Below are 25,289 nucleotides of genomic sequence, written 5' to 3'. Positions count from 1 at the left end.
GCTTGGAGCCTTGCAAACATTAATGAGCGTGACTCTCCTTCCTAGCTGCAAGTGTCCATGAAAATATTATTGCTGAGCCCATGGCAAAATCCACAGGCACTCACCATTAAGAAGTGATCTGTATGTCTGGAGTAAAAATAGCTTCAGATGCAGGGGTAATATTTTGACTGCATGCTAATTTGGCAAAGATTCATGAGATTCAGACTTCTAGGAAATTAAAAGTGTCTTTAAGTGTGGTACAAAATGAACATAGCATCTGCTATGCACTGAGCAGAAGAGCTGTTTTTGATCTTCCTCACATTGTCTCTTGTTCATCATGTCTTTGACCCTATTATTTGCTTTACCAGCAGGGGAGTGGTTGCTTCTTGTTAGTCATCTTTACAGGCTTTTCTGAGCTAGTGTGCCAATCTCTGGTGATGCTTTCTTATAAATGAGTCAACATAGCAGCCCTATGATGCTCATTATTGCAGATGTGTTTTTTATTTCATTCCACTGCTATACAAGCAAACAAATTTCGGTTAATCAGCCCTATCCTCCTCTGTCCTTAGAAATACAACTTACTGCAGCAAAGTTGCATTTCCCTTGGAGGTTGTTCCGAAAGACCAACACTCTTGTGTGAGCCATTCAATAAAGCCCACTGAGGAGATGTTCTACTTGGAGCACACCAATGAGAAGATCATATGTCCAGATATTGATGGGTTTTACCCTGCTACTGTAACGCCATCTGTCAAGTGGTACTTGGTAAGAAGGACTTATCCGGGCACTGGGGAAATGCAGTGTTGTATCTGAAAAAGCAATAGTTGGCATGAGAATCATGGAACTGTGTTTCAGAGTCTCTCCAGTGAAGCTGTTAATGATGCTTCACTAATTTTAAGAAATTTGTTTCCATTGAGTTCAAGTGTAAAACTGCTCTTTGAAGGGAGCTGAGAGCTAGCACAAACTTTTTTGACCCTCAGTTCAGCTGTGGACAATACACCTGACCTGCTGTGTAAGCCAGTCACTGCCCTTGTAAAGGAAACTGTGATTCCTATTCCCTCTTCTGTAAAAAACAACAAAAAACCCACCACAACCAAAAAACCAAACCAAAAATAATGCAACACGTCCAAATGAAAACATCTTCCTTCCCAAATTTCTTTGCAGTCAGGAAATGAAGTTGTATATTGGGACTCTGCAAGGACAATGGGTGCCCCTTTTGACAAAATTCAGCAAACTTCTTTTCTGGAAGAAATGGAGACAAACCTACCCCACCTGCATTACTGCTGTGATTATTGGGCTGTCTCTAGCTATCCTCAGGCTCTTGTCTACAGAATTACTGCTCAGTTTTATTAAATTTTGACCTCTGTTTTTCCCTAGGTGGGTGCCCTTAGTCAAAAGAGTAAGAATGCTCAGATAATGCACAGCTGGAAGGTTATGGGACTGAATTCTCAGAATCCTAAAAAGTGCTTTTGGTTTTCTAGGTAGAAGGTTCTGTGTGAGTGAATTTGATAATTAAGTTGGCAACAAATGTATCTACTGATTAAAAAAAAAATAAAACAAAAAACCCCAAACACTCCCAAAATAAAAACTGCTCTAAAACCATTCAGGAAACAAGAGGAGCAGTTTCACTCCAGTATCTGAAATGCTTCATTTGTACCGTTCATTGAAATTCACATCTCAACAATCAGTTAGCACACTGAAACAAAGAGCCCCATGGAAGTAATTTTTCAGGCAGCAGCTCATCCCATGCCTAATAAAAATCATTAAAAATGGTATATGGCCCCTGTCTTAAACTCCTCCATTAGGATGTATCTGATTTGGAAGTGTACTACTCAGAAATTATGTCCTAGGAAATAAGAACATGTTTAGGTTTTATGACAACCAAGATGTCATCTGCATAACCCCTTTCTGAAAATGGATCTCTAGCTTGTTACTTGGCAGAGGTTTCCTGTCTCACCTGACAGAAATAGAAATGTTAAGGTTTCTATACTACAGACTCTTGTTTGCTGGTTGCCAATTTTGAGGCCTCATCCTCAGCTGAAGTCAGGCAGGGTTGCTTGATTAGTCCCAAAAGAGTGAGACATGGGGACATATCCTTTCTTAGTAACCATTTGTGAATACATCAGCATTTTCTTTCTCTCCTTACTTCCACTCTTCACTCTGCTGAGCTGCTCACTTTGATTGTAAAGGTACTTCTAGATCAGAGATCTCTCTTACAAATCTTTCTGTATTTAAGCCAAGATAAATCTCTTAGGGTCATCAACTTCATTGCCTCATATTATTGGTTTGTATGCCAGCACGCTAGAAGCTCATGGTATCTAGGCCAGACCTACATCACAATCCCAATTATCATATTCATAGGTTAAAACCAGATTTTGTAGTAGCCTTAAAACCAATATCTTTACTTCTGAACCACAAAACTCAAGTGTTTTTCTGCCTGGTTCTAGAACTGCCATTTGGTGGATGGCTTCTACGAGCGGTACCCCCAAGGGCCCAGGCTCGTCATCGGCATTGTCCGCAGTGCCTATAAAGGGAATTACACTTGCATTGTGACATTCAAGGACCATGGAAGAACTTATACTCTCACCAGAACCATAAAGATGAAGGTGGTAGGTAAGAATGACTTTAAAATGTGTACAAAGTCCAGTGGATAGCTGCAGAAGTGGTGAAAAGAGTTTGTCACAGGATTCATTTAAGGCTGTCCTGAGTCTGCGTTACCCAACTGACCTGGGATGTTTTTGCTTTCTGGGGTCAGTCCTGTGTGACTGCCCAGTTGCAGTGAGGGTGACCAGGTTTAGGCTGGCAAAGTACAGCCTATGAGATGGCCAGGGGTACCCTCTGCTGGCATGTGAATGCATAACCCTGGCACTCTTGCTCCTTTTTGTCTACAGTGCCCTTTGCTCAGCATTATTTGTGAGATTGTCCCTTTATAGCCAACTTGGCTTCATCTTCTTGCAATCTCAAAGTTTTGTGTGTCTGGAGTTGGGACTTTTAGGTGTCCAGACAGGGCTTCAGCTACCCAGTCCATTTCTTGGACAGGTCTGTCCCAGACACAAGGGCTCAGCCTACCTGCTAGAGAATTGCAGACAGAACTTTAAAACTCAGTGAACAGCAGAGCACATGCTGAGCCCCATGGCAACTGCTGCTTTAAGAGCAATAAAAAGAAGCAGCAATAAAAAGAAAGTGGTACAGGTTGTACCTTGTTGGGAGATGTTGTGTGGGAGCTGAGGGATATGGAGCTCTTCTGATGTGAGAGGCCTAAAAACTTGATTTACCCTAAACTTTGGAGCAGCCTCTAAATATGGGACTGGCCCTGAGTTTAGGGACTAGGCTTAAATTTCTTTTTGCGTGGAACTCCACAGCAGCAGTGTATCAGAAGTTAGACTTAGGTAAGTGTAGCAGGGCATGAGGACATCATGAGAGAGCCTGCAAGGACCCTAGGTTCTTATGAAGTCTGAGTCTCTGTGGGGACTCTGTTTTCTCCCACAGGTTCTCCAAACAAGGCTTTGCCACCACAGTTCATCTCTCCAAATGAGAAAGTTGTCTACGAACTGGAATCAGGTAAATTTCAATGCTTGCTTCTGCTGTTGCTACCCTGGCAGCCTGTCCTCCGGGATGAGGAGACCCAGCCAGGCACAGCAGCTGTCCCATTCCTCTGCATCCCCTCACAGATCACATGAGCTACCACAAGTTGCCTGGCAGACAGTGTGGGGTGCCAGTTTTCAGTGTCAGAATACGAGAGTACAGCTTTAAAAGTTAATGTTTTGCAAGCACAAATATAGGTGTTCAGGCATGGAGGTACAGGACTGCAGAAGCAGATAAAACGGGGACCCAAAGCTGCTTAGATAAATTCCTGTAGGACCTTGTCTCAGCCCTGTTCCTGGCTGAGACAACCCACCCTCATTCAGCCTCTCAGGGGCTTCAGCCTTCTGTCTACTTCTTGCTCATTTCCTCTCCCTTTTTGGTTGATTACTTTCTAAATAATGACAGTTCTCCATTTGGTGGCCTCGCAGCATTGTGTAATGGGGTACCTACCAGACTCCTTCCCCCAACCCATCTGTTTAGACTGATAGCTCCTTGGAGCAGTTCCATATATTAAATGGATCATGTCCCATTACACTGCTGTAATAATTGTGCCTATGATTATGATTAGCAGTGGACTCTAAAGCACAGCCTTTTTGGCTCAGAATGTCAGGCTTCTTCCACAGTCATTCTAAGTCACTGTGGACTGATCACGCTTATGGACTGATCACAGAGATTTCCACACTCCCAAGCTTGATTTTGACGGAAAGGTCCAAACACCAAAGTGCTTTTGTGGAGCAGGGTGGGTCTCTTAGTGCAAGACAAGCTTTGTAACACTTTTGAGAAGGAAGGCAGGATGGTTTTTTCCTACTTCTTTGTCTATCATAAATCAATGTTAAACTCATCAGGTGTCTGAAAGGGGATGCTGACCTCATCCTCCTGAAGAGAGGCAGCACTCAGGCTGGTAGGATCACTGGAAAACATCGAAGTCAGGGTGCTGCTGTTCCTGCTTTGCAGTACCTCATTGTGGTCCTTCCTTCCCAGGAGATGACCTTGTTCTGTCCTGTGAAGTCTTCTTCACCTTTCTGAAGGACTCCCGGACTGAGGTGTGGTGGACCATAGATGGGAAAAACACAGATGATGTCATGGACCCCAAGATAAAAGTCACACAAGGGTAACTTGAATTTCATTTGTATCTAGCTCTCTTGGGTCTTGCACAGGGCGTATGGGTACAGAAATGAATCAGTCCCATTTTCCTTTGCAAGGAAGTGTGGAGTCCTCTACTTCCCTGTTAATCCCTGTGCCTGCTTCATGCTCAGATGAGGACCAGCCAGCTCCAGGGAGGAGGCCCCCAGACCCCTTCTTATAGAAGGATTCGATAGACTTTTGTATGTATACCAGTTCACATCATTACCTGTTCAGGTCCTGGTAATGTTGCGAACAACTGGTGCTGCTGTGGGACTTATAAAACGGGCAGAGACAATTAAAAAAATTAGTATTATACAGAGTATTGATCAGTAGCAATGGAGATGCAGTTACATGAAGAACACAGAGATGGAGAGTCCTGTTTGCTGGGTGTCAAATTACATATGGGAGACAGTCTCTGCTGCAGTTGGTCTGCAAACTTCTGTAAAAAAGGAAATAATGTTATCCTCACTTTGCAGATGATCAGCTCAGGCAGAGAGGGACAAAACCACTCATCCAGGATTGCACAGGGAATGATGTGGGCTCTGAATCCCAAGTTCTTGAGATCTTGTTGCTTTGTAGACAAGAACTTCCTTTATCTCTAAAATGCAATGTGCCACTGCCGCAATGAGAAAATTGAGTGGCAAAATAAATATTAAGGAAAATCAGATAAAAGAGCAACCTACAGCTGCGTTAAAAACTGAAGTGTGTATTGATCTATAATTATCAGTTTAGGTGTTTTGGGTTGGTTTTTTTTGTTTTGCTTTTTTTTAACAAGAGTCAGGATATATCACAGAAAGGAGTATTTGTCACTAAGAACTTTCTGCAGTTTCACATATGTAATGCTCTCGTTTTTCTCTTGCAGTGAAACTACTAGAGATTTTGAAGACAAAACTGTCATAAGGACTCTAACAGTTGCAAAAGTCACCCCGGAGGACTTGAAACGGAATTACACTTGCTATGCCAGAAATGCCAAAGGCGAGGACCGTAGCCAGGCCGTCGTGCGCATGAAAGGTAAAACACTTTGGGTGTGGAATCAGATGTGTTCAGAGGGGGCTCTCGGTCCTGTCTTGCCCCACAAAACAGTAGTGGAACAAATAATTTCATCAGGCCTTTTCCCCTAACACACGCTATTCTGTATGCAATGCTGTGTTACAGCTGTCATACTGCACCACTTCTTGGAGGCAGGGAGCAAAGGACACATCTCCTGTATACCCTAATGTGGTTGAGTACTTGGGAAGAGAGAAGGCTGAATAGACCTGTTGGTCTTATCCTATCCATGTACCATAGCTGAAGGAGGGCTGAAGGGATGAGCTGCTTGCAATGGTTTTTGCATTACCTGATTGATTGAGGGTTTTGTGTGATGCAACAGCTACCAGAAGGCAGACTGCTCTTGTTGACATGGCTCAGGGAGTACGACAGTTTAACCGTGACATTCTGTGGTTTTTACTCCTTGCTGTGATGATGATGTAGTCTAGATACTGATATCTCAGAATGGATGGTATGGACTGGCCCAGCTCTCTTCAGTGTGTCATTTTCCCTACATCTTTCCTTCATCAAAGATTTTGTTCCTGTTTCCCAGATCCACCCCTCAGAAATAATAACTGAGCCTTCACTATAGGTATGTGAGATTCCCTGCTTAAGGTGGATATTTCTGCCTCCTTATAAACGTCAACTGGACTTTCAACACCTACTTACTGTAGGTCAGACCTCCTCCCATGAGGAACAATGTCCTGTCTTGTGTAGCTCATGCCAGGCACCACCTTCCTCTCACTTGACCCTGTTAGCATGGGAAGGCTCACAGAGGTCCTCACTGAAAGAGCCCTTTCTTTTCCTTCCTGGTAGTTGTCCTCCTTCCTTTCTAGTCCCATTCCCTTGAGACAAGCCATTTCTGCATCATTAGGAAAGAACATGAAAGAAAATACACAACTGAGGCTGAAGCTATTTGCTAGTGTAGGTGTTCATTCTACATACATAATGCTTCTGGTATGGTGATGTTTGTACATTCAGCAGAAGTGAATCTAAAGTCTTCAGATTCTTTCTCTATATAGAAGTGCTTAACATCTGTTTTCTAGAGGACTGATCTGTACTTTTGTCTCTCTTTATTGCCCATCTGCTCCTGGGCAATTGAGTGGGTTTGTTCTTAGCAGACCTGGTTACTCACCACCTCTTCTATCTGCTCTATTCCACAGCAAAATCCAAGAATCACCTCCACCACTGCCAGCAACCTTAAGCTAAGCTCATTGCAGACCATCCCACTGCACTTAAAAACATCAAGCATGTCAGAACCTAACCCCTCATGACTTGTATCTCAGTTTTTAGCAATAGATATATATGCTGGCTCCAGCTCCTCCATTACATTAGTTATATATGTTTCCTGCTTTTTCTATATTTCCCTCTCCTAATGTACTTCTGCTCATCACCTAATGAAAGTTGTTAAATTCCTTCCATTTTTGGTTTTGTAAATCCGTTTCCAATAAAACATTATATCTTGGAACTGCGTGTTTTCCGGTTAATACTCTTCTTTTATCATATAGTTTGCCAGTATTCATGTCAGCTGCCAGCTGAATTGCCATAAAAATGGAATTGTTCAGGGAGATAGTTAGAAGTGTTATTTTCTGTTCTTCATACAAAGCAGCAACAGTGGTGTGACACACTGAGATGGAAAGGGGCCTGTGGTGGTCTGGCTTGAGGTCCACAGATTTTTCTATTTGTTTGCAAGCATTTCAGCCTTTTTGCAATGAACTCTGATTCTTCTTTCCTGGTAGAAAACAGTCAGGCCATGGCTAATTATATCCTTGCTGTCGGTCTGGGACAAGCGACAAGAGCTGTGTGTGTTGGGGAGGAAAAATGGTGGCCATTGCCTTTATTTTGCTGCAGGTGAGCTTTGGCTGGCACTCCTAGAAGTGTGTGCTGTTGTGTTGCTCCAAGACTTTGCACGTACTGCATAGGAGGTCACGTTCATGAGCTGGCTTTGGACTGTGCAGATGGTTTCCACCAACACATCATTATGCCATCTGGCTGCACACAGCATCTCACAAAGAGACAGAAGTCCAACCTGTGTTTTGACTTGCTCTGCCAGACCAACCAGACCTAGTAACCCAGAATGTGGTCTCTAGGGTGGCCAGCCATCACATGTCCTGCCAGAAAAGCCTCTGCTTGGTCACCTTCCTCTGAAGGGCCAGCTTGGCTCTTGGCTGTTCTGTGGTGTTCGGCTGTATGTGACACAAACTTGTTCCTACTTAGCTGAAGGTCCAACCTGTTCTTTAAACTAGACATCCTCTTTCTTTTTGAATCCAGTTATAGCACCAAAATACACCGTGGAACTGGCCTGTGGACTGGGGGCAACCATCCTTCTCGTTGTGGTGCTGATAGTCATCTATCATGTTTATTGGCTTGAAATGGTCCTCTTCTATCGGGCTCATTTTGGAACAGATGAGACCATTCTAGGTAAGGAGTTAAAGGGCTTACATTTATTTTAACCTGCTACAGGCCAGACCATTTTCAAATATGAATTTTCATATAAGTTGTTTTTAAAGCTCTTCACAGCATAATGATATTTTGACCTCCCATTTCTCTATCTGCATTCAGTTGTGTGGGTCACTTTAGAGCAAAAGGAAGTCAGGCTAGGTTCAGGGGAAAGAGAGCAGTCCTCTGCATTTTCAGCTGAAGTGAAGCATGGATGTGTCAGGCTCCCTGGGCCACTGCCCTGGTGATGGTTGGCTGTTTCATCCAATCTAGATACTCAAGATAAGTTGTTAGTAAGTCCCTAGTTTCTCTGGTGACTCTGTGTCAGGATGCAAGAATCCAGGATGATTTGCTGTAAAATGTGGGAAGGCATCCAAAAGGATGTATCTGGAAATCATCCTTCTGTCCTCAGTTCTTCCACAGCTTCCCTTTGTTACTGGGAGTTCATCTCCTGGAAATCTGAGCTGAGATTTCTTCCTCCACAGGGTAAGGAGTGCGTTTGAGCCCTTGCAGCTTGTGGTGTGAACCTGCCAAAGGAGTGGGGTGTCTCTCGGAGAGTGTAGGCAGGGTGCAAGCCTCTGTCTGTTGGGGCCATTCATGTGGAGAGACAGCAAGGTCAGATGTCAAAAGACAGAAGGACCCTGGGCAGTCTGGTGCCTTCAGCAACCCAGCTGTGTCCAGGTACCTGCACCTGCAGGCTGGGTAGTCAGAGGTAGCACTGTTGTGTTGTAACAATGGAAATCAATGTGTCTTAACTCACGGTGCCAGGGCTCAAGGCAAGCTTTCCTGTCTGCTTTTTCCATGGGGCAAGTCAAAGGCTCAGCATGTGCAGTATCCCATGTGTCTCCTCTGTCTTTTGTGTTTCTCTGCACCCCGATGCTCAGATGGGAAGGAGTATGATGTGTACGTGTCCTACGCACGCAATGCGGAGGAGGAAGAGTTTGTGCTGTTGACATTGCGAGGAGTCTTGGAGAATGAGTTTGGGTACAAGCTGTGTATCTTCGACAGAGACAGCCTCCCCGGGGGAAGTGAGTATTTCACAGGGGGCTGTGCTTCATGTACATACTCTATTGTTCTACAAGGTACTGATAGTTGATAGGAACTGGCCTATCCAGATTAACTTTATCTGTTGGGGTTTTTTTCCCCATCTCCATTAAGTCTCTTGTTGGTATCTTCTAATGTTTTCCTTTACATGACAATGTTACATATGCTCCAGGCCACTAAAAAGGTTGTGGTAGGCACGTGGTGGTTGTTGGTCATTCCGGTTGCTCTTGTCAGGAGTGATGTGCAGGAGTGACTAATCTATCAGCATGTGGGAACCAGACCACTGACCTTCATGAAAGCCTTCTGAGCTGCTGTAAAAAAAAATAGGGACAAAGTCAAGGCTAGAAAGAAAAGAGGCAGAGGAAGTGTGATACTGAACCAGACTGGTAGCTCACAGAGGGTAATGGTGAGTGCCTGTAAAAACCAGGAGTGTCTGCTTCAGGGAGGCATGGAGAGGATCATGCCAGCATCAATGAGAAGATATGCCCTCATAGAAGGCCTTCTGCTCACCCTAACTAATTAGAGAATCTGTGTTTGACATACAGTCAGAATATTGTGATTAAGTGTACTTTGTTGTATATAATGAGATTTACCTCTTCACTAAGAGGTAGATGTTCTTTTTCTACTGCTTCAAACCAAATCAGGCAGGTTTCTGGACACAGTCCCTTCTGGAGGGATGCAGGGAATTGCCAAGAGTGGAAGTTTATGAAACTCCCTGGATATTCAGACAGTCTCAGAGATACCACAGCAAGGGCACTAATCCCGCCAACATTTGTTTTCCAGTGCCCTGGGGCTAAATGATCTCTGCCTACTAAAAGTTTGAAACCTGAACTTCTGGCAGTGCGGGCTGCCCCACATCAAATTCATGGGCTTTGTGTCAGGACCCTACTTAAGACAGCATCTGTGCTGATGAAGTCCATTTAGGTCCCTTTTGGGTAGGACAGGAGGGACTTCTGAAGTCCTAGCTCAGCTATGTGACAGAGGGAGCAGAATCTGTCTGGGATCTGTTATCTTTATTTCCTAGATCATTACGTGAAGCCAAATAAATGTGTGCCTCAGTGGACAGGAAGACAGCTGCAGTCCTGGTGCTGCTCCTTGAGAGAGAGCCTGGATGACATGGCAGGGCACTCTCCAAGCTCTGTTTGCTTGATGGCAATGCCAAGCTCAGAGCTTGCATCTCCCTCCTGTGGCACTTCTTGCCATCCTTTCCCTTTGGAGAAACTCATTTTCCTCCTAATGCAGCTCTCCTAGTCTCCCTGCCTTTCACCCTCTCTCCTGGTGCACTCCCATCATTGCTCCCTGCTCTCAAGGGCAGTCACCACCTGCCTCAATCCAGCTCCAGCCCTCTGGAGCACTGTGAGGGTGGCTTCTCACTGCATCCCTTCTGCAACACTGCTGGGCCTTCCTTATTGCTTCTTAGCTAGGATTTTACTAATCTCCATTTTAGGGAAGCACAGCAGCCTGGAGAATAGCTTTTGGCAGCTGGTGTCATGCCTCCAGGGTGTATGTCTGTGTCCTGGGTAGAGAGTTATGTTGTCCTTGATGAAGAAACAGTAGGAGGCAGATTATTCTGTGAGTTTGCTGACAGCAGCTAATCAAACATACTTGACAGCTAAATGCAGTTGCCTGTCAGCGTTATTTTATTCTTCATTGTATTTTCTGACCAGTCAAGTGCATTCCCTTGTTAGTGAAGTGTGGAAGATCCTGCAGCAGAAGGTGCAAGCACCAGTTTTCACACTTACAAGGAATTTTCACATTAATTACCCAAAAATGCCTAAGGACGGTCTACCTGGAGGTGGTGGAAAATCAAAGAAGATCCATACTTACAGTGATGTGTCTCCAGCTTGAAGGGTGTCACTTTTAGGACACTTCATTAAAAGTCATCAGAGCAGTTTACTTGTCATTTCTAGAAACACTCAAATCTGCTTTAATTAATGACTGCAACAGGAACTGCTGGATGAGTCACAGGAGTTAGGAGGGCAGTATTTCCAAAGTAAATTAACCCATGAGGACACTCAGGGAGGGTGTAGTTTACTTCTTGTGTGTCTTTGGTGTGAGGAAACTGAGGGATAACCCAGGGCTATTCTGGATATATACCAGAGGATGTAAGTGTAGGCGTTCAGGCTTCCTGACACTATGTCATAGTCTTTTCCTTGAGTTCATGTATTGAGCAGCTGGCAATTTTCCTGCTTTGCTCCAGAGAGCCTCTTTTTCTGCTGTCACTAGGAGGAAGCTAAATCTGAGCCAACCAGAGCATCCCTCTTGGCCACATGGCATCCTCATCACACAGAGTGGTGTCACTGCTATGTCACAAAGTGCTGTTTAAATGTAGCTACCTCAGGCATCTCCACCTAGCATGGAGAGGAGGAAACACCTGTAGGTAAGACTGGGGCTGGGAGTAGATGTCACTGTATCGGGCAGTGGGTACCAGCTATGGTATAAGAGGACCTACCTGGAATTGCTTGCAGAGTTGGGAAGCACCAGAATAGTCTTTAGAGGTGGCCTTCAAGGGATATTTTGTACCCTCAGGAGATACCCAGTATCACACTGGTGGCTCAGCAGCATTTTCTTGGCCGTCACTAACCACCTCAATGTTTCTTTCTCCCAGTTGTCACAGACGAAACCCTGAGCTTCATCCAGAAAAGCCAACGTCTGCTTGTTGTCCTGAGCCCCAGCTATGTCTTGCAGGGGACACAGGCCCTGCTGGAGCTCAAGGCTGGTCTAGAGAACATGGCCTCCAAGGGCAACATCAAAGTCATTCTAGTGCAGTACAAAGCCATCAAGAAGAGCAAAGTGAAGGAGCTGAAGCAGGCCAAGGCAGCCTTGACTGTCATTAAATGGGAAGGCGAGAAATCCAAGTTCCCAAAGGGCAGATTCTGGAAGCAGCTGCAGGTGGAAATGCCAGTGAAAAAAATCAGGAACTTGAGCCTTCAAGGGCTCATACATACCCCTGAAAAATGTTCAACACCATCAGAAAACAGAACAAACCCAAAGTTAGGCCAGGGAGTGGGAAGAAGCTCAGGATTTTTGCCATGAAGAACTTGTATCCCAAGCATTTCAGAGGACAGTCATGCCTCCCTGCAGCTTTTCTACTTCCATGGTAGTGGAGGGACCAAAGACATGTTCACCTTCTCTGTACAGCCAGCACCTTGGGATAGCATGGAGTTTGGTTAGGCCAGTACTCCTGTGGCACCTTCATTAGTATCCAGAATTGAGCTCCTTTCCTCTCCTAAGCACCTTCACTCCTTCCTGGTTGTTGGTCCCTGTTGTGAACTCTTGGGGACAGTCACTGTTCAGTCTCCAGCCAAGAGCCTTTCCTCCATGTCCTAGCCATATAGTCCCAGTGACTGTGGGATCACAGACTTTTGCTTCAGTGGGTGGAGCATGGACTCTTGAGACTTCTTATCTTTGCTCCCCACATTTCTGTAAGCACAGGTGCATTCAGGTAGATTTGCAATGGCTGTTACAAAAGCACTTAGAAAAAAATAAGCTCTTCCAGATTATATCTGTCTTAACATTTCTATGAAGTCCCAGTCTCTGGGACTCTGTGGTCTCCCGAATACCCCAGATCCTTCAGGACTGTAATGCTTGAAATTCAGGAACTATCTCTCATTACTACAGGCCACAGAGCATGTCTGAGAGATGTTTCTTTGTAGAGTAAACTCAGGGACTTCACAAGCATGGAAGGGACCCCTAGTTTACTACTGAGCCCACCTACTGTTTCTATACTGCTGGCAGGGGGAAAATATTGTGCAGGGGCCTCTGGGGTGGTACAAGATATATGTTCAGATCCCAAGAGACTCTACAAACTTATTTGAACTTATTAAAAACTACTAGGTCTGATGTGCTGGGTAAGAAAATGTGGAAAGACTGTGAGGGTTGGGGTTGTTCAGCCTGGAGAAGAGGCGGCTTTGGGGTGATCTTACCTAAAAGGGGCTTATAAGAAAGATGGGGACATACATTTTAGCAGGGCCTGCTGTGACAGGATAAGAAGTAATAGTTTTAAACTAAAAGAGGGGAGATTCAAACTATATTAATGGAAGAAATTTTTTACAGTAAGAGTGGTGAAACACTGGAACAGTTTGCCCAGAGAGTGGGATAATGCCCTATCCCTGGTAGTATTTAAACTCTGCTTGGATGTGGCTCTGAGAAGCCTGATGTAGTTGAGGATGTCCCTGACCATTGTAGGGGCAGTGGACTAGATAACTTTTAGAGGTCTCTTCCAACCTAAACTGTTCTCTTATCCTATGAAGACTCAGTGTTCTCTGCCTGAGTATGAACAAATCACCTTTCATTGTTCAAGATTCAGTTTTAAGTGAGCCTTGGCTTTACAAAGGAGGTCCCTGCCCATCTTTTTTCCAGCCTAGGGATGCAGAACAGAGGATGCATCTTGGCTTCTGCAACCTTTGCACAAAATGGAGACATAAAAAAACACTGAGTACCAGTCCCTGCATCAGTGGGAGGCAACAGGCATAGGAGAGGACCCGATGCATTAACCCCCAGCAGAGAGGCTTTTCAGATTGAGGAAAGGGATAGTCCTTTCCCTTGCAGGACAGACCAAAGATCAGTAGGACCCTGGCATCAACTGGTGCTGTTAGTCAGTTTTTCACATAAAGCTGCAAGCTGTGGGGGTGTCTCTATACTCCTGTAGCTCCTAACACAAGGACCTGCCCACTTGATTGTGTAATTCAGTATTATACACAACAAATGCAGGCTTTTTTTTTTTTTTTTGTCAATAATGCTTGCTCCTGAGTCACCTCTGACTCATGCTTTCTCTTTGTTGGTGTCCAGTGGGTGAAACACAGCCATTCACAATGGCATTAAAAAAGCACTACAATTTGGAGTCTTTGCCCTGTTCACCCAGCTGAGCAGGGAAGTTCCAGGGCATCCCAGTAAACAGCTCTTCTTTAAAAGGGGTGGGGCTGAATCCTGGCATTGGCAAAGCCCCTTGCTCTTAGTATCTCATGATTAATTATGTTATTCCAGGGCAGTGGGAAGGTGCAGGCACCCCTGCTGCTGGGCAGGTACTGTACAAATGTAGAATTAATAGGACTTCTTTCTCACCACCTTCTTCATCCTTCTCCCTCAAGTAGGCTTTGCTTTAAGCAGATTAAATTGCAGTCAGCTTTACTGGAGGCAGTGGAGCTCCTCATCTGCTCAGAGGTGCTTAAAAGCTTTACTGTTATGTGCTTTTCTACTGTGGCTGGCTGTGGAGGGGCAAGTGGCTTCCAACACTCCAGAAAGCTTCATTTGAACAAGATAGCACCCCAAAACCTTGCTGAGCTTTGTGAAGTTGTTGTGACTGCATCATTTTGCCAAGTTTCACCTTTTTATTTATTTTCAGCACCCCTGTAATTGGCTGCCAGATCTGCAGGCAGAGGGAAGGCCCTGAGACCAAAACAGAGCTATTAGGGGTCCAATTTAATTTTTGAAAAAATTGATTAAAAAATACACATAAATCCAATTAACATCCCAGACCTTGCCATGCTGCATCTCACATTTGGCTGAACTACCAAGGGAACTTCTGATGTTTTAGTTAGCTTGATTGTTTTAGGAAGTTAAATCCACCTTATTTATTTTGCTGATTTTCTTCAAAGAGGTTTCAAAATAATCCAATGAGCCAGAACTTTCTCTGACATACATTGCAGTGGCCTGTGGTGCCATTGCAACACCAGAACAGGATTACTGAGAGACATTGGCAGAGCACCCATAAGGAAAAAGGTGCAATGGTCTGAAGACCAAAGAGGTCCAGAGGGAGCAGTGTGGAAGAAATATCACTCAAGGAGGCTCTGCCTGGCTTTGCTGGCAGCTGTCAGACCAGGAGTAAGCCCCAGTCCCAGCTGTAATGCAGGTCTGTGAAACCTCAAATCTACCTGCCAAGTCATCCTGTGCCACATGTGATTTGCATCATGGGATTCTGTCACAGCATCTGTTGAGTTCAGTTGATTCATTTGAATTTCTGTGCTTAAACTTCATGCTTATCAATATGCAGCCCATGAAAAATTCCTCATGTCATGGGGAAACAGCATGGCATAAATTGAGAAAAAGTATCTTCCCCCCCTCCCCCCATGCCATTTGATGTTTTACAGATGTTCTGGAGTTTTCCCTTCTTTTTTCTGTATGTTTTTATCTTTGTGTTATTTGGTCTGTGAAGTGTCAGTATTATTTTATTTTGCTTTTCAATAAAACATTTCCACATTTACATTTCAGTCCTTGTGCATTTCTCATAAGTATCATTTTCCTCCCCCTTGTCTGTGAAAGGCCATTAAAGAAAGATGACTGTGTACAGTCCAAGCATCAAGATCATTTGGGCCACCTCCTTAGAGAGAGGATGTTTTCCTGGCTGTTTCGTGATGTGCCTGCAGAGATGCTGAGACACCACCACTGCTACCAGAGCCATGCAAGCAGAAATGCAGAGATGCACAGCATTCAGATGTCACCAAGCAGTGGACATGCACATGCAGAAAGTCTCTGATTGCTCACTTGGCAATTACGAGATAGAAAGTTGGGAAGGAAGAGACCAAGTCAGAGTGTTGAACAGAAATCTTGGAAATCTGCCCAAACCACATAGATCAAACTCACTCCTAGGCTGCTTTGCCCATCACCTCCCAGGTAGTTGGCTTTTCCCCTTGTTTGCATGCTAGCAGGTAAGCTGAGAGCAAGCCTAGAACTCCCAGACCACTAGGAAAAAAGGAATACTTGTGACAAGCTACAGATTTGGGGTCTATGGGGCATGAGATCTGTGACCTCCCAGCTTTTGTTGGGCTGGGACAAACGTCTTGCTCTTATAAGCCTTTGCTGCATCTCTGGGGTGCAGTAGGGGAAACACAAGTAAACAACAAAAAAAATACCACTGTGTCCTTCATAACCATGGAGTAAAGATGGAAGTTTTTTGGTATGAAGTGTATTGAAGATTATCAGATTCCCAGCTCTGTTGATACTCAAAGCCCTGCAGCATTAGTGCTGGCTGTCCCGTCCTGCCTGCACACTGTGAAGTGGCCACTGTGAGCTGGGATTATGTTGTAAACTGAACATCCCAACATACTCTGTTTAGCCAAGTCTAAAAGCATCATATTCTCAGAAATAAAACCTATCTTTAGGAATCTAAGCATTTTCCCTACCAAAAAAATGTCAAATCTCAAAAAGTGTTGCAAATTCAAAATTACTTAAAAGAAAACCACTGCTAGCACCTCAATCAAAACATTTCATTTCAACAGTGTTGGAATCAGTCACATTAATTGAACATGTGCTTTCTGAGCAGGCAGATAAAATAGGTGACCTCCCAGGGGCTGCTCCTGCCCACTTTTTGCTGTGGTTCTGTGATTTTAGTGTAAAAAAAAAAAAAAAAGACCTTTCAAACAAGCAAAGGAGCTTTTTCTTTCGTAAAATGTTGAAGCTTAGCTGATTTCAAAATAAATCTCAATCAGTTGTAGAAAGGTTTGAATGAGGTCTGGACTCAGTAAATTGGGAGATTATTGTGAATTCTTTGTGCCTTTGAAATAGGATGGTAAGAGCATTTCACAGATTTAAGTGACAATTCTGATAGACCTAACTTTATAGAATTCTTGTTTTAATTAATTTTTGTTTTCTTCTGTAAGTTGTGTGTGTGGAAATCCACCCCCAAACTGTGTATACAAGAAAAAGAAATCCAAATTGTTTAATTTAAATTCCAGTTTTATGTTAAAGATCCAAACAGTGTCTTACTTTCTCCAGTAAGGTTTTCTTGTTCAAAATTTTTCCTATCCCAAGTTCTTGGTTCCCAAGTAACCCAGTGACAATAAGTTTTACAGCTAGTCATACATCTTAGAAAAAAAATTATTGCTCTATACAGTATTAAAATAAATGCAACTGGGTACAACACAGTACACCTTCTGCTTAAGGAAATAAGCAGATAAGAAAAGAGACAGCCAAGTACTGGAAGAGTAGGAGGCATTGCCCTTGCAGGAAAGAAGCAGCATTTTTATTTTAATAAAAGCCCAGTGTTCCTCTGGCAGAGAGGAAGTGTGAAAAGAGATGGCAAGAGCAGAGAGCTCTTATTCTCAGAACAGCTCTTTGCAAGTCATTCCTACAAGGCTCTTGTCATTAAGTGTGCAAGAGCTCTTAGGCCAGCGCTCTCTGTCCTGCTTGAACACCACCTCAGGCTCCCCCCCCTCCATCTCAGGTGCCAGCACTCAGTATGTGGGTGGTTTTTTTTAAAGTTTTCACAGTTCTCTTAATCAGCTTGGGTTAATTTGCCAAGAGCCACAGCCCTATTAAGTGGCATCCTTTCCACTGCTCAGCCATTAGCCATGACACCTTCAATATGCTTGCAGCATCCCAAGCCATAACTAGAAGTCCAAGGACATCCTCAAGGGTTGCTGCTTTTCAACATTCATAACAAATAGCTGCTGCCCTTACCTGGCACTGTTCCAGCTAAGCATTTGCTGAGCTTTACAAGCTGCAATTAATCCCAAGAAATGCCTTGAAGGACAGTATTTTCACCCCCAATCATGGCTATAGGGAAACTGATGGAGAGGTTTAAGGCTGACATTTTTGTTTTCTAAGTTTGGAGGCGTGAGAGTAAGGTAGGTGGGCCTTGACCTCAGCAGTGTGAGCTGTGGTATGATTACATGATTGTTTCACTTGGTTCCCCTGGTGCAAAGGGCTGTCAGAGCTGTGGGCAGCTGTGGTTCCCAAACAAGACCTGCCCTTTATCAAACACCTACACATCCCTGAGCAACAGTGATGCCATGCATGGCAGAAGTCGGAGTAAAGTCCTGGCTTATCTGGCCATCCTGGCTTTATATTTACCATTCAGTCTTCACAAAAACCTAATGCCAAGTCAAAGTGCTGCTATTGCTCCTACACTACCTGGTGACAGGAGTTTGGTCTCATTAAAAGTCACTGGGTTTGTGCCAGGTTACCCTCTGTGGGAGGGGGGGATCTGCTCAAGTTATGCCATCAGGCAGCTTTCTTGAGCTTTTCTCTCCCTCTTGTGCACCCCAACTCCTCTGCTCTTGCACTCTTAGATACCACTGAAGCCGTGTTCAACTTCATCCAGAGGAGCCGCAGGATGATCGTGGTCCTGAGCCCCGATTACTTGACGGAGAACAGCATCAGTCTCCTGGAGCTGAAGCTGGGCATCATGTGTCAGAATGCCATTGCCACCAAACTCATCGTGGTGGAGTACAGGCCACTTCAGTGCACCCACCCCAGCATCCTCCAGCTGAAGGAGTCTGTGTCCTTTGTCACCTGGAAGGGGGAGAAGTCCAAGCGCTCCGGTTCCCAGTTCTGGAAGGCTCTGCGGTTGGCCCTGCCACTGCACAGCCTGAGCGCCGGCACCGGCTGGAATGAGAGCTGCTCCTCCCAGTCAGACATCAGCCTGGACCCCATCCAGAGGAGAAGGAGCAGGTTGAAAGGTCAGCCTGACCCCTGGGGCACTGCTGCAGGGACTCTGGCTCCTGGAGGGACGGGCCCAGCCCCTGAGACAAAGGCCAAACACCGGGCCAAGCACATCTTGACGTGCCGGTGTTGTGGGACCTATTGCAATGGCAGCAGCAGACTCAAGCGCAAGCATCGGGCTGTGGCTGAGCCCAAGTGGGACTCTCACCGCTGCAAGCTGGGCTCGGGCAGGCCCATGGCACAGGGGGTTCAGGGCAGAAGTCACCCCGAGCCCCCTCCTCCACAGGGTCCCGCTCTCGCCCTCTGCCATTACAGCGACGTCTCGAACAACAACGACTTCTACGTGCTCTAACCCAGAGGCAGGCAGCACTGCAGCTGCTGGGTCTGAAAAAGAAGCTCGTGGCAGCCTCAGCTGAGATATTTTTACTATATCACAGGCTGAACGTGGTGTCCAGTCCCCTGCTAGCACAGAGGACTGCAGCAGTATCACCCCTGTGCTGGTGATCTGAGCCAGGGACCTGTGGCCACACCAAGAGCAGTGGCTGGGGCTGCCTGCCGTGATCCTTCTCTTTAATTTAAATTGCAAAATGGAGCTGAAAATGTATTTCTCTGGCGTTGCTTTTCCCCAGCTGTGGTTGTATTTACCACAGGGCTGCTCCCAGGGTTGGGGGCAGGATGGCAGGTCCTGGGCCAGGAGTCAGAAGGGAGGGAGGGGATGGGGGGAAGCCATGCTCCCGGTGGCAATCTCTGGAGAGATGAAGTGAACCTGCATTTTGTAAAGGATAAAACTTTACTAATTAGGGCAATGACAGCCCCCCACCAGTGCAGGAGTGTGCCATGCGGTTCAGTGTGTTACCCTTTGTGGTCTAGAAATATTTGGTCAAAAGTTTTAAGACAAGTCCTTTCTCTCCCAGTAAAAGTGATTTCTTTAATCTGTTACAAGTCCCATGGGAACTGGGAAATGCTGGAGCCTTTTGTTCATTAGGCAGTGCCTGGGGAGGTGGTTTGCCCAAGCTGCCTGAGGTGTCCTACTGTTCCCAATGCTTCCAGTGGGCTCCTGGGCTCAGTCCCTCTCCTGGCTTCACTGTGTGATGGATTTGTTCAGTCAGTTGCATGCCTTTCATGCAGCAAGAAAGAAAACCATTACAAATCTAGGTAAATATGATTTTTAAATTTTTCTGAGCAGTGATCTGAGGGATAGAAGCAAGACCTAAATCACAAACAGCTCAGGCACTGGAGCTGAGGGGTCAAAACTCAACCGTAGTTCATTAAATAACTGAAAGAGCCTTTGAATAGTCTTCTTGAGGCTGCTGTTTCCCGTTTGAGCTGGCTGTCCTCATCCACAATGAAAACTTCATTTTCCTGGTTCCACTTGGTATAAGGACTCCTCTCTTGCTAAGGGAGGGTGCTGACCCAGGGGGTTGGCTGTTCAGTTTCAGCTGATGCTCAGACACACCAGAACAGGCAATACACTGCATTTGTTTTCTTTCCCTGAGACAAAATAGAGAAAAGTCTCCTTCATCATACTCTGGTCAGTCTAGTTGTTGCCTCTCTGGTTGGAAAGTAATTATTTTTCTTCTGCCTTGGAAATACAAACTGAGCCCTTGGGGTACAGGGCTTGTGTTCCCCAGGACAGACCCTTTTCTGATGTCCTCAGCTGAAGCCTTAGTGAAATTGCTTGAGCCTTGAGGAAGAAAGAGGCCACACCTCACTCATTTTATTAGCTCTGAAGCCTAGTTATGATTCTCATATCTCCTTCCTCCCTTCAGCAGGCACTTTCCCACTATAGTCCCCACTTTTTCCATCCTTTCTAAGAAAAAGCACAGCTGATGGCTCTCCCATTACAAGTCTCCGTGAGCTGAATCTTAACAGCCCTTCTGCAACAGACAGGAAAAATAGAAACCAAAAAAACCTGTTGGTGAATCAAACTAAATAAAATAAGGGCAAAGAGCCCATACCAGGTCATAGGAATTAGAAATTCAGGCTCTAGAGTACTCTCCAGGCATGGATTTCTCTGTAATTTCAAGAAAATACATTTTAAATGGTTTAAAAATGTTTTGTCCATACATGGCCATTCTCAGTAATCAAAGAGAAAGAGCACAAATGAGATATTTGGAAAATAAGATGATAAATTGCCAAATGCTTTGTAAGAAGTAATCAAAATACTATAAAATCGGTAAATTGTTCCAGTTGCTTACAACTAGGTGTGGGATGGTACTGTCAATGAATCTGGTAGAGCTGAAACCACAAACTACAAAATACAAATAATTTGCAATCAGTCAACCTGCAGAGTCAGCATATTTATTATTTGTTGGCATTTAAACAGCTTTCATTTACAGATCTTGCCCTTATTTGACCATGGTGTTGTCTCAGTCAACTACAGCAGTCCAAAGATCTGGAAACAACAGCTGGAGCTTGTAGCAGATGTACAAAATGGCCAAATCCAGCCTTTTTGGGCAAAGTGTCATCTCTTCATGAAAGAAGAAATGCAAATGGGTAAGAACCATTGCCTCTCCTGTTGCTTCAACAGAGCTGGTACAATTTTACTAACCACCAAACTGATGGAGTGTTTTCATCACTCTTTTAATAAAAACTGAGACGTGGTGGGTTTCAGTGCATACAGAGCCTTTCCCTCCTGAGACCACACACCCAGAGCCTGAAGGCATGCAATGCTGGATGTCTCTGCAAGGACATGGGAACTAAACTTCAGAACCAATTTAAGTTGTATTTGGGGGTATTTTCAAGCAACATCTGAAGCACCCGCCTTTGAGGTGGTGTCTGCCCGGTGGGACATACCCAGAGTAAGGGTATATTCCAGAGACATGGCAAGCAGGTGAGGGGAGACCATACAAGGGTAGGCAAGCAGGGGTACCCATAGCATGGAGCTGCAGCCTGGGTGATCATAGGTTCTGCTTGCTCACCATCCAGGCACTTGGCTCCATCTGGCACACAGGGGCACGTGGCAGGAGTAGAGAGAAACACTAACAAATGACCTCATATGTGCCTGCCCTAATCCAGGTGAAAGAGGCAAGGTGTGACTCTTTTCATGTGGGTGTTCATGCTATGTACCATTGCTGGTCATGCTGGGGAGAGGCTGCAGCTCTAAAAAGACATAATAAATGCACCACTCAGGCCCCTTTTGTAAAGATGGTAATGAGACACATAAATGCTGCAGAATGATTTGTGGAAGAATATGACTTTAATTCTTCTTCATACCAGACTCTATAATGGCCAGACACAGGGGACACATTTGCACTGTTATGCTTGTAATCAGGCTGATGATTTGTACTTTACTAAAACATATCTGCCACTAAACCGTTTGGCTTGGAAACATCAAAGAGTTTTCCAACTCATCAGTATTTGTTCAAGTGAATAATCAGCCTCACCCTTAACATCATGCCTGATGGTTGTTTTGCCCAGCTTTTGCTTCCAGACAGGGCTCTTGTTCTGTCTTCCTCTGCTGCAGCAGGGAGACTTCTCAAGGATATTTGTCAATGTGGGTATTTGCACACTGTTGCCAATCTGGCAATCCATTAGCCATGAAAGGTTTGTGCTCGAGTTTTCCAAATGGTTTTCTTCCCTTTTTTTTGCTGTTTTGTCATTTTCAGACCACAGGAGACAGAGACGTCTCTCCTGTCACCTGTGCAAGGAGGTGAAGTCCCTGACCCCATTTTATTCATTGCTGCCCACTGACTCTTTCCTTCATGCTGCCACATTTCAGTGGAAAACCAGACTTCATCACTCCTCCACTCCAACACCTTTTCAAGGAAGTGTTATGGTTGAGATGCCCCTCAGCACTCCACCCACGTGATCTTAGATTAATTTTTTTGTTAGTCTTCATTGTATCTGCTTGGGGCCAGCTCATCCGGCAATCCAGATCACGTTGCATGCTTGATGAAGCAGGAAATAGTGATGACAGACAATCTTTGCGCCATCTGCCACAGTTATTAACAAATGATGTTTTATTTATCTCCAGATCAGCCATGAAGACACTGACTCCCATTAGAAACATGTTCAATGACAAGTTCTCATCTCTTGAGATCTATTGGGTAATGGATGAAGAACCAAAACCCTGCTGGTAATGTGCACAGGGCTATGCTTACAAAGCACTACTACATTTACACACCTAGAGTTACCAGCCAGGCTGGAAATACTCTTGATGGAAAAGGGACGTTTGCGAGTATCTGCTCCCATTGAGCCATGTTCACTGGTTTCTAATTAATTATTCTGACATCTTGAAATTCCATAAGTGGGCAATTTCATACTGACCAATGTGGGAATGAGTCTGCAGTGAGCCATACAGATTCACACAGAACTCGAGTTTCCCATTCACAGGAAATCCCGCTGTTTTGGGTGGGGTTTTATCTCCTCTCCTGTTATCAAGGAGAGCATAGATAGCATGAGATGTCATAAACATTTTCTGTGAAAGAAACAGTTTTCTCTATATCCGTAGCAAATGGAAAACATTTGATTCCCATTTTAACTTCTGTTCAATTTTACATAAACATGTTTTGAAAAGTTTTAAAACAAAGCTCAAAATGTGCTATGCCAAGAGAGTAAAAAACATATTGGTTTTACTTCTGTTCCCCTTACAGCATGTTTTGTTAAAGCACTTCAACTTAAATGAAAACAGCATTTTCTTTTGAAAAATAGCTTCCATTATAAACCATCAGATCTGCCTCAGTTATCACACTTGCCCTTTTCTGCATATTGGCTCAGCATTCTGTTTTCAGTATTTGGAGTTTCCCAGTCTTCTAAGATTTATTAAAGAATTAGGTCAGTGGTGCCACGAGCTCCTACACCAGCCCTCTAAGCAATTGAAAAGCCTCCAACTGCAGTCTTACAGTGACTGCAAAAAATCAACATGTTTGCATATCAGATCATATCAGCTCCTCAAATCTCACTCATGTTTGTGCATCAGGTCCAAGAACTTGGCTGTGGATAATGCCTTGCTACCTCTTTCCTTTTATGTATTGCCAACACAAATGGAGATGTCTCTGAAGACAGTAATCCATGCCTTCTGCTTTTCTCGTGCTTCTTCAGTACACACTGTTGCCAGTGAAAGAAAATTCAGCTCCATTCATGCTTAAATTTTAATTGCCTGCTCCTTTCTGGAGGCAGGCAGGAGTAACATCTAGCATTTTGTTTCACATCTCTGCCTCAAAAGCCTCTGCTCCACTTGTGGTGATGCACAAGAGCAGCTGTTTGCTGCTTGCTGACATTCAGTGTCAGCCTTGCTGGCACAAGTCCATTTACCTGCACTGAACATCTTGGTGGAGTCAGGCAGCATTCCAAACACCCTCACTATCCCCTTCAGATCTGCACACATGAAAAAAAATTGACCAACCAATCAATATCTGGCTATTGTCCCCTAATGTCTGCATCTGTTTTGACTGGTTTCATGCAGTCCAGAACCACAATCCTGCTGGAGCCCTGGCTCACCCAAATAACAGTACTTGCTCAGCTGGTCTACTTTTTCTCAGTATTTAGCACAAAGCTCACCTAAATGGGGAAAAGTGCGAGCATCTGGGCTATGTGAACACCTAGTCACTACCCATCTCCTCAAATCAGACCATGTATAAACAAAGATGATTTAGCTTCCCATCCTCATTTCTAGTTTCACTACCTGTCTTTCTTGACTGTTTCTATCTGAAGCTTCCAGATGATAACTACTGTCATGCACACAAGCAGCATCCAAATATTTCCAGCTGCTTCTACCAGCTTGACTATTAGAGGGAGACAGACTTATCAGACAGACTTATCAGGCTGGAGTACATCCTCTGGCTGTACTCCAGCCCACCTGCTTGCTTTTGGTCCCTTATTCCTCACTGAAGTATAGCAGCTTGCCTCCTGCTCTTATACCCTACAACACTGTCTGTAGCACATTCTTCTGTCCATCCTCCACAGGTAAGGAAGCACATTCCAGGTGCTATGCAGGTGTCAGGAGACACCATTCTTCTCTAAGGAGGCTTTGCTCTCATTTTATGCTGTCCCAGATGCCATATATCACCTGGCAGCAAACTCCCTGCTGGGACACTGGGTCTCCCCAGCTTGTCCCTGCTCATGGTGAGGCGGTCAACACAACAGATGCCTTTGTGCAGTGACTTCATCAGCAAACGTGGGACAAATCTGTGTGCAGACTCCTGTCTAGCAGCTACCAGTGTAATGCCAGAGCATCCAGATCCCAGCAGCCTGCAGGGTGTCACCTCCTGCCACTGGCTGCTTCAGTGTGGTGGGTAGCTTATATTTAGTTTCTAGAAGGTGATGCTATGAAAGGAGATAGAACAAGGAAAGATGTGATGGAGAAAATAGACCACATCATTCCAACTGAAAAAAAAATAATCATTCTGGGTTTTTCAGTTGTACATCTATTTATTACAGAGTTACTTTTTCTTTTTGGAAATACAGCACTTGGTGGGCAAATAGCAGCTCTCCATTACAAAGCAAAACTGTGGCCACTCACTTTACAAAGTAAAGGTAACCTTTAATATTCCCTGTTTAGCCAGTGCTTTTACAGAAACACTGGAACAAGACGAGTACCTTGACCAAAAGCAAACTCTAGGACTTTTGTTGAGAATTCACAGCTGCCTGGCTGGCACCTTTGCAGCATTCCCCACTACCTGCTGTCACTTTTATCACTCAGTTTGGAACAACTGCTGCATATTTGATTTCATTGCTTCCCTCTCCGTTTGGCTTTTGACCTTTCTTTTTAA

At 44.6% G+C, this 25,289-nt stretch overlaps 1 protein-coding gene across 11 annotated transcripts in view; it reads left to right on the top strand.

The window, feature by feature from the left end:
* IL1RAP (interleukin 1 receptor accessory protein) overlaps positions 1–18,952 on the top strand; it is a 46,006-nt gene extending 27,054 nt beyond the window's left edge. For 7 of the 11 annotated variants that reach the window (XM_030456425.1, XM_030456427.1, XM_030456423.1 and 4 more), the window contains exons 4-11: positions 549–741; positions 2,424–2,589; positions 3,466–3,537; positions 4,543–4,672; positions 5,549–5,697; positions 7,984–8,133; positions 9,036–9,179; positions 18,204–18,952. In XM_030456425.1, coding sequence (XP_030312285.1) covers positions 549–741; positions 2,424–2,589; positions 3,466–3,537; positions 4,543–4,672; positions 5,549–5,697; positions 7,984–8,133; positions 9,036–9,179; positions 18,204–18,928 — 1,729 coding nt within the window. In that variant the 3' untranslated portion in view covers positions 18,929–18,952. Of the gene's footprint in view, positions 1–548; positions 742–2,423; positions 2,590–3,465; positions 3,538–4,542; positions 4,673–5,548; positions 5,698–5,841; positions 7,172–7,983; positions 8,134–9,035; positions 9,180–11,421; positions 11,576–11,803; positions 13,863–18,203 lie in introns of those variants that run through there. The other 4 variants (XR_003987911.1, XM_030456430.1, XM_030456432.1 and 1 more) reach the window with 4 other exon arrangements.
* Positions 18,953–25,289: the final 6,337 nt, after the last annotated feature.

The sequence above is a fragment of the Calypte anna genome, chromosome 9 (genome assembly GCF_003957555.1).
Source record: "Calypte anna isolate BGI_N300 chromosome 9, bCalAnn1_v1.p, whole genome shotgun sequence".
NCBI classification, from domain to species: domain Eukaryota; kingdom Metazoa; phylum Chordata; class Aves; order Apodiformes; family Trochilidae; genus Calypte; species Calypte anna.
The sequence above is the reverse complement of the archived record's forward strand: the minus strand, read 5'-3'. Positions and strand labels throughout refer to the sequence as shown.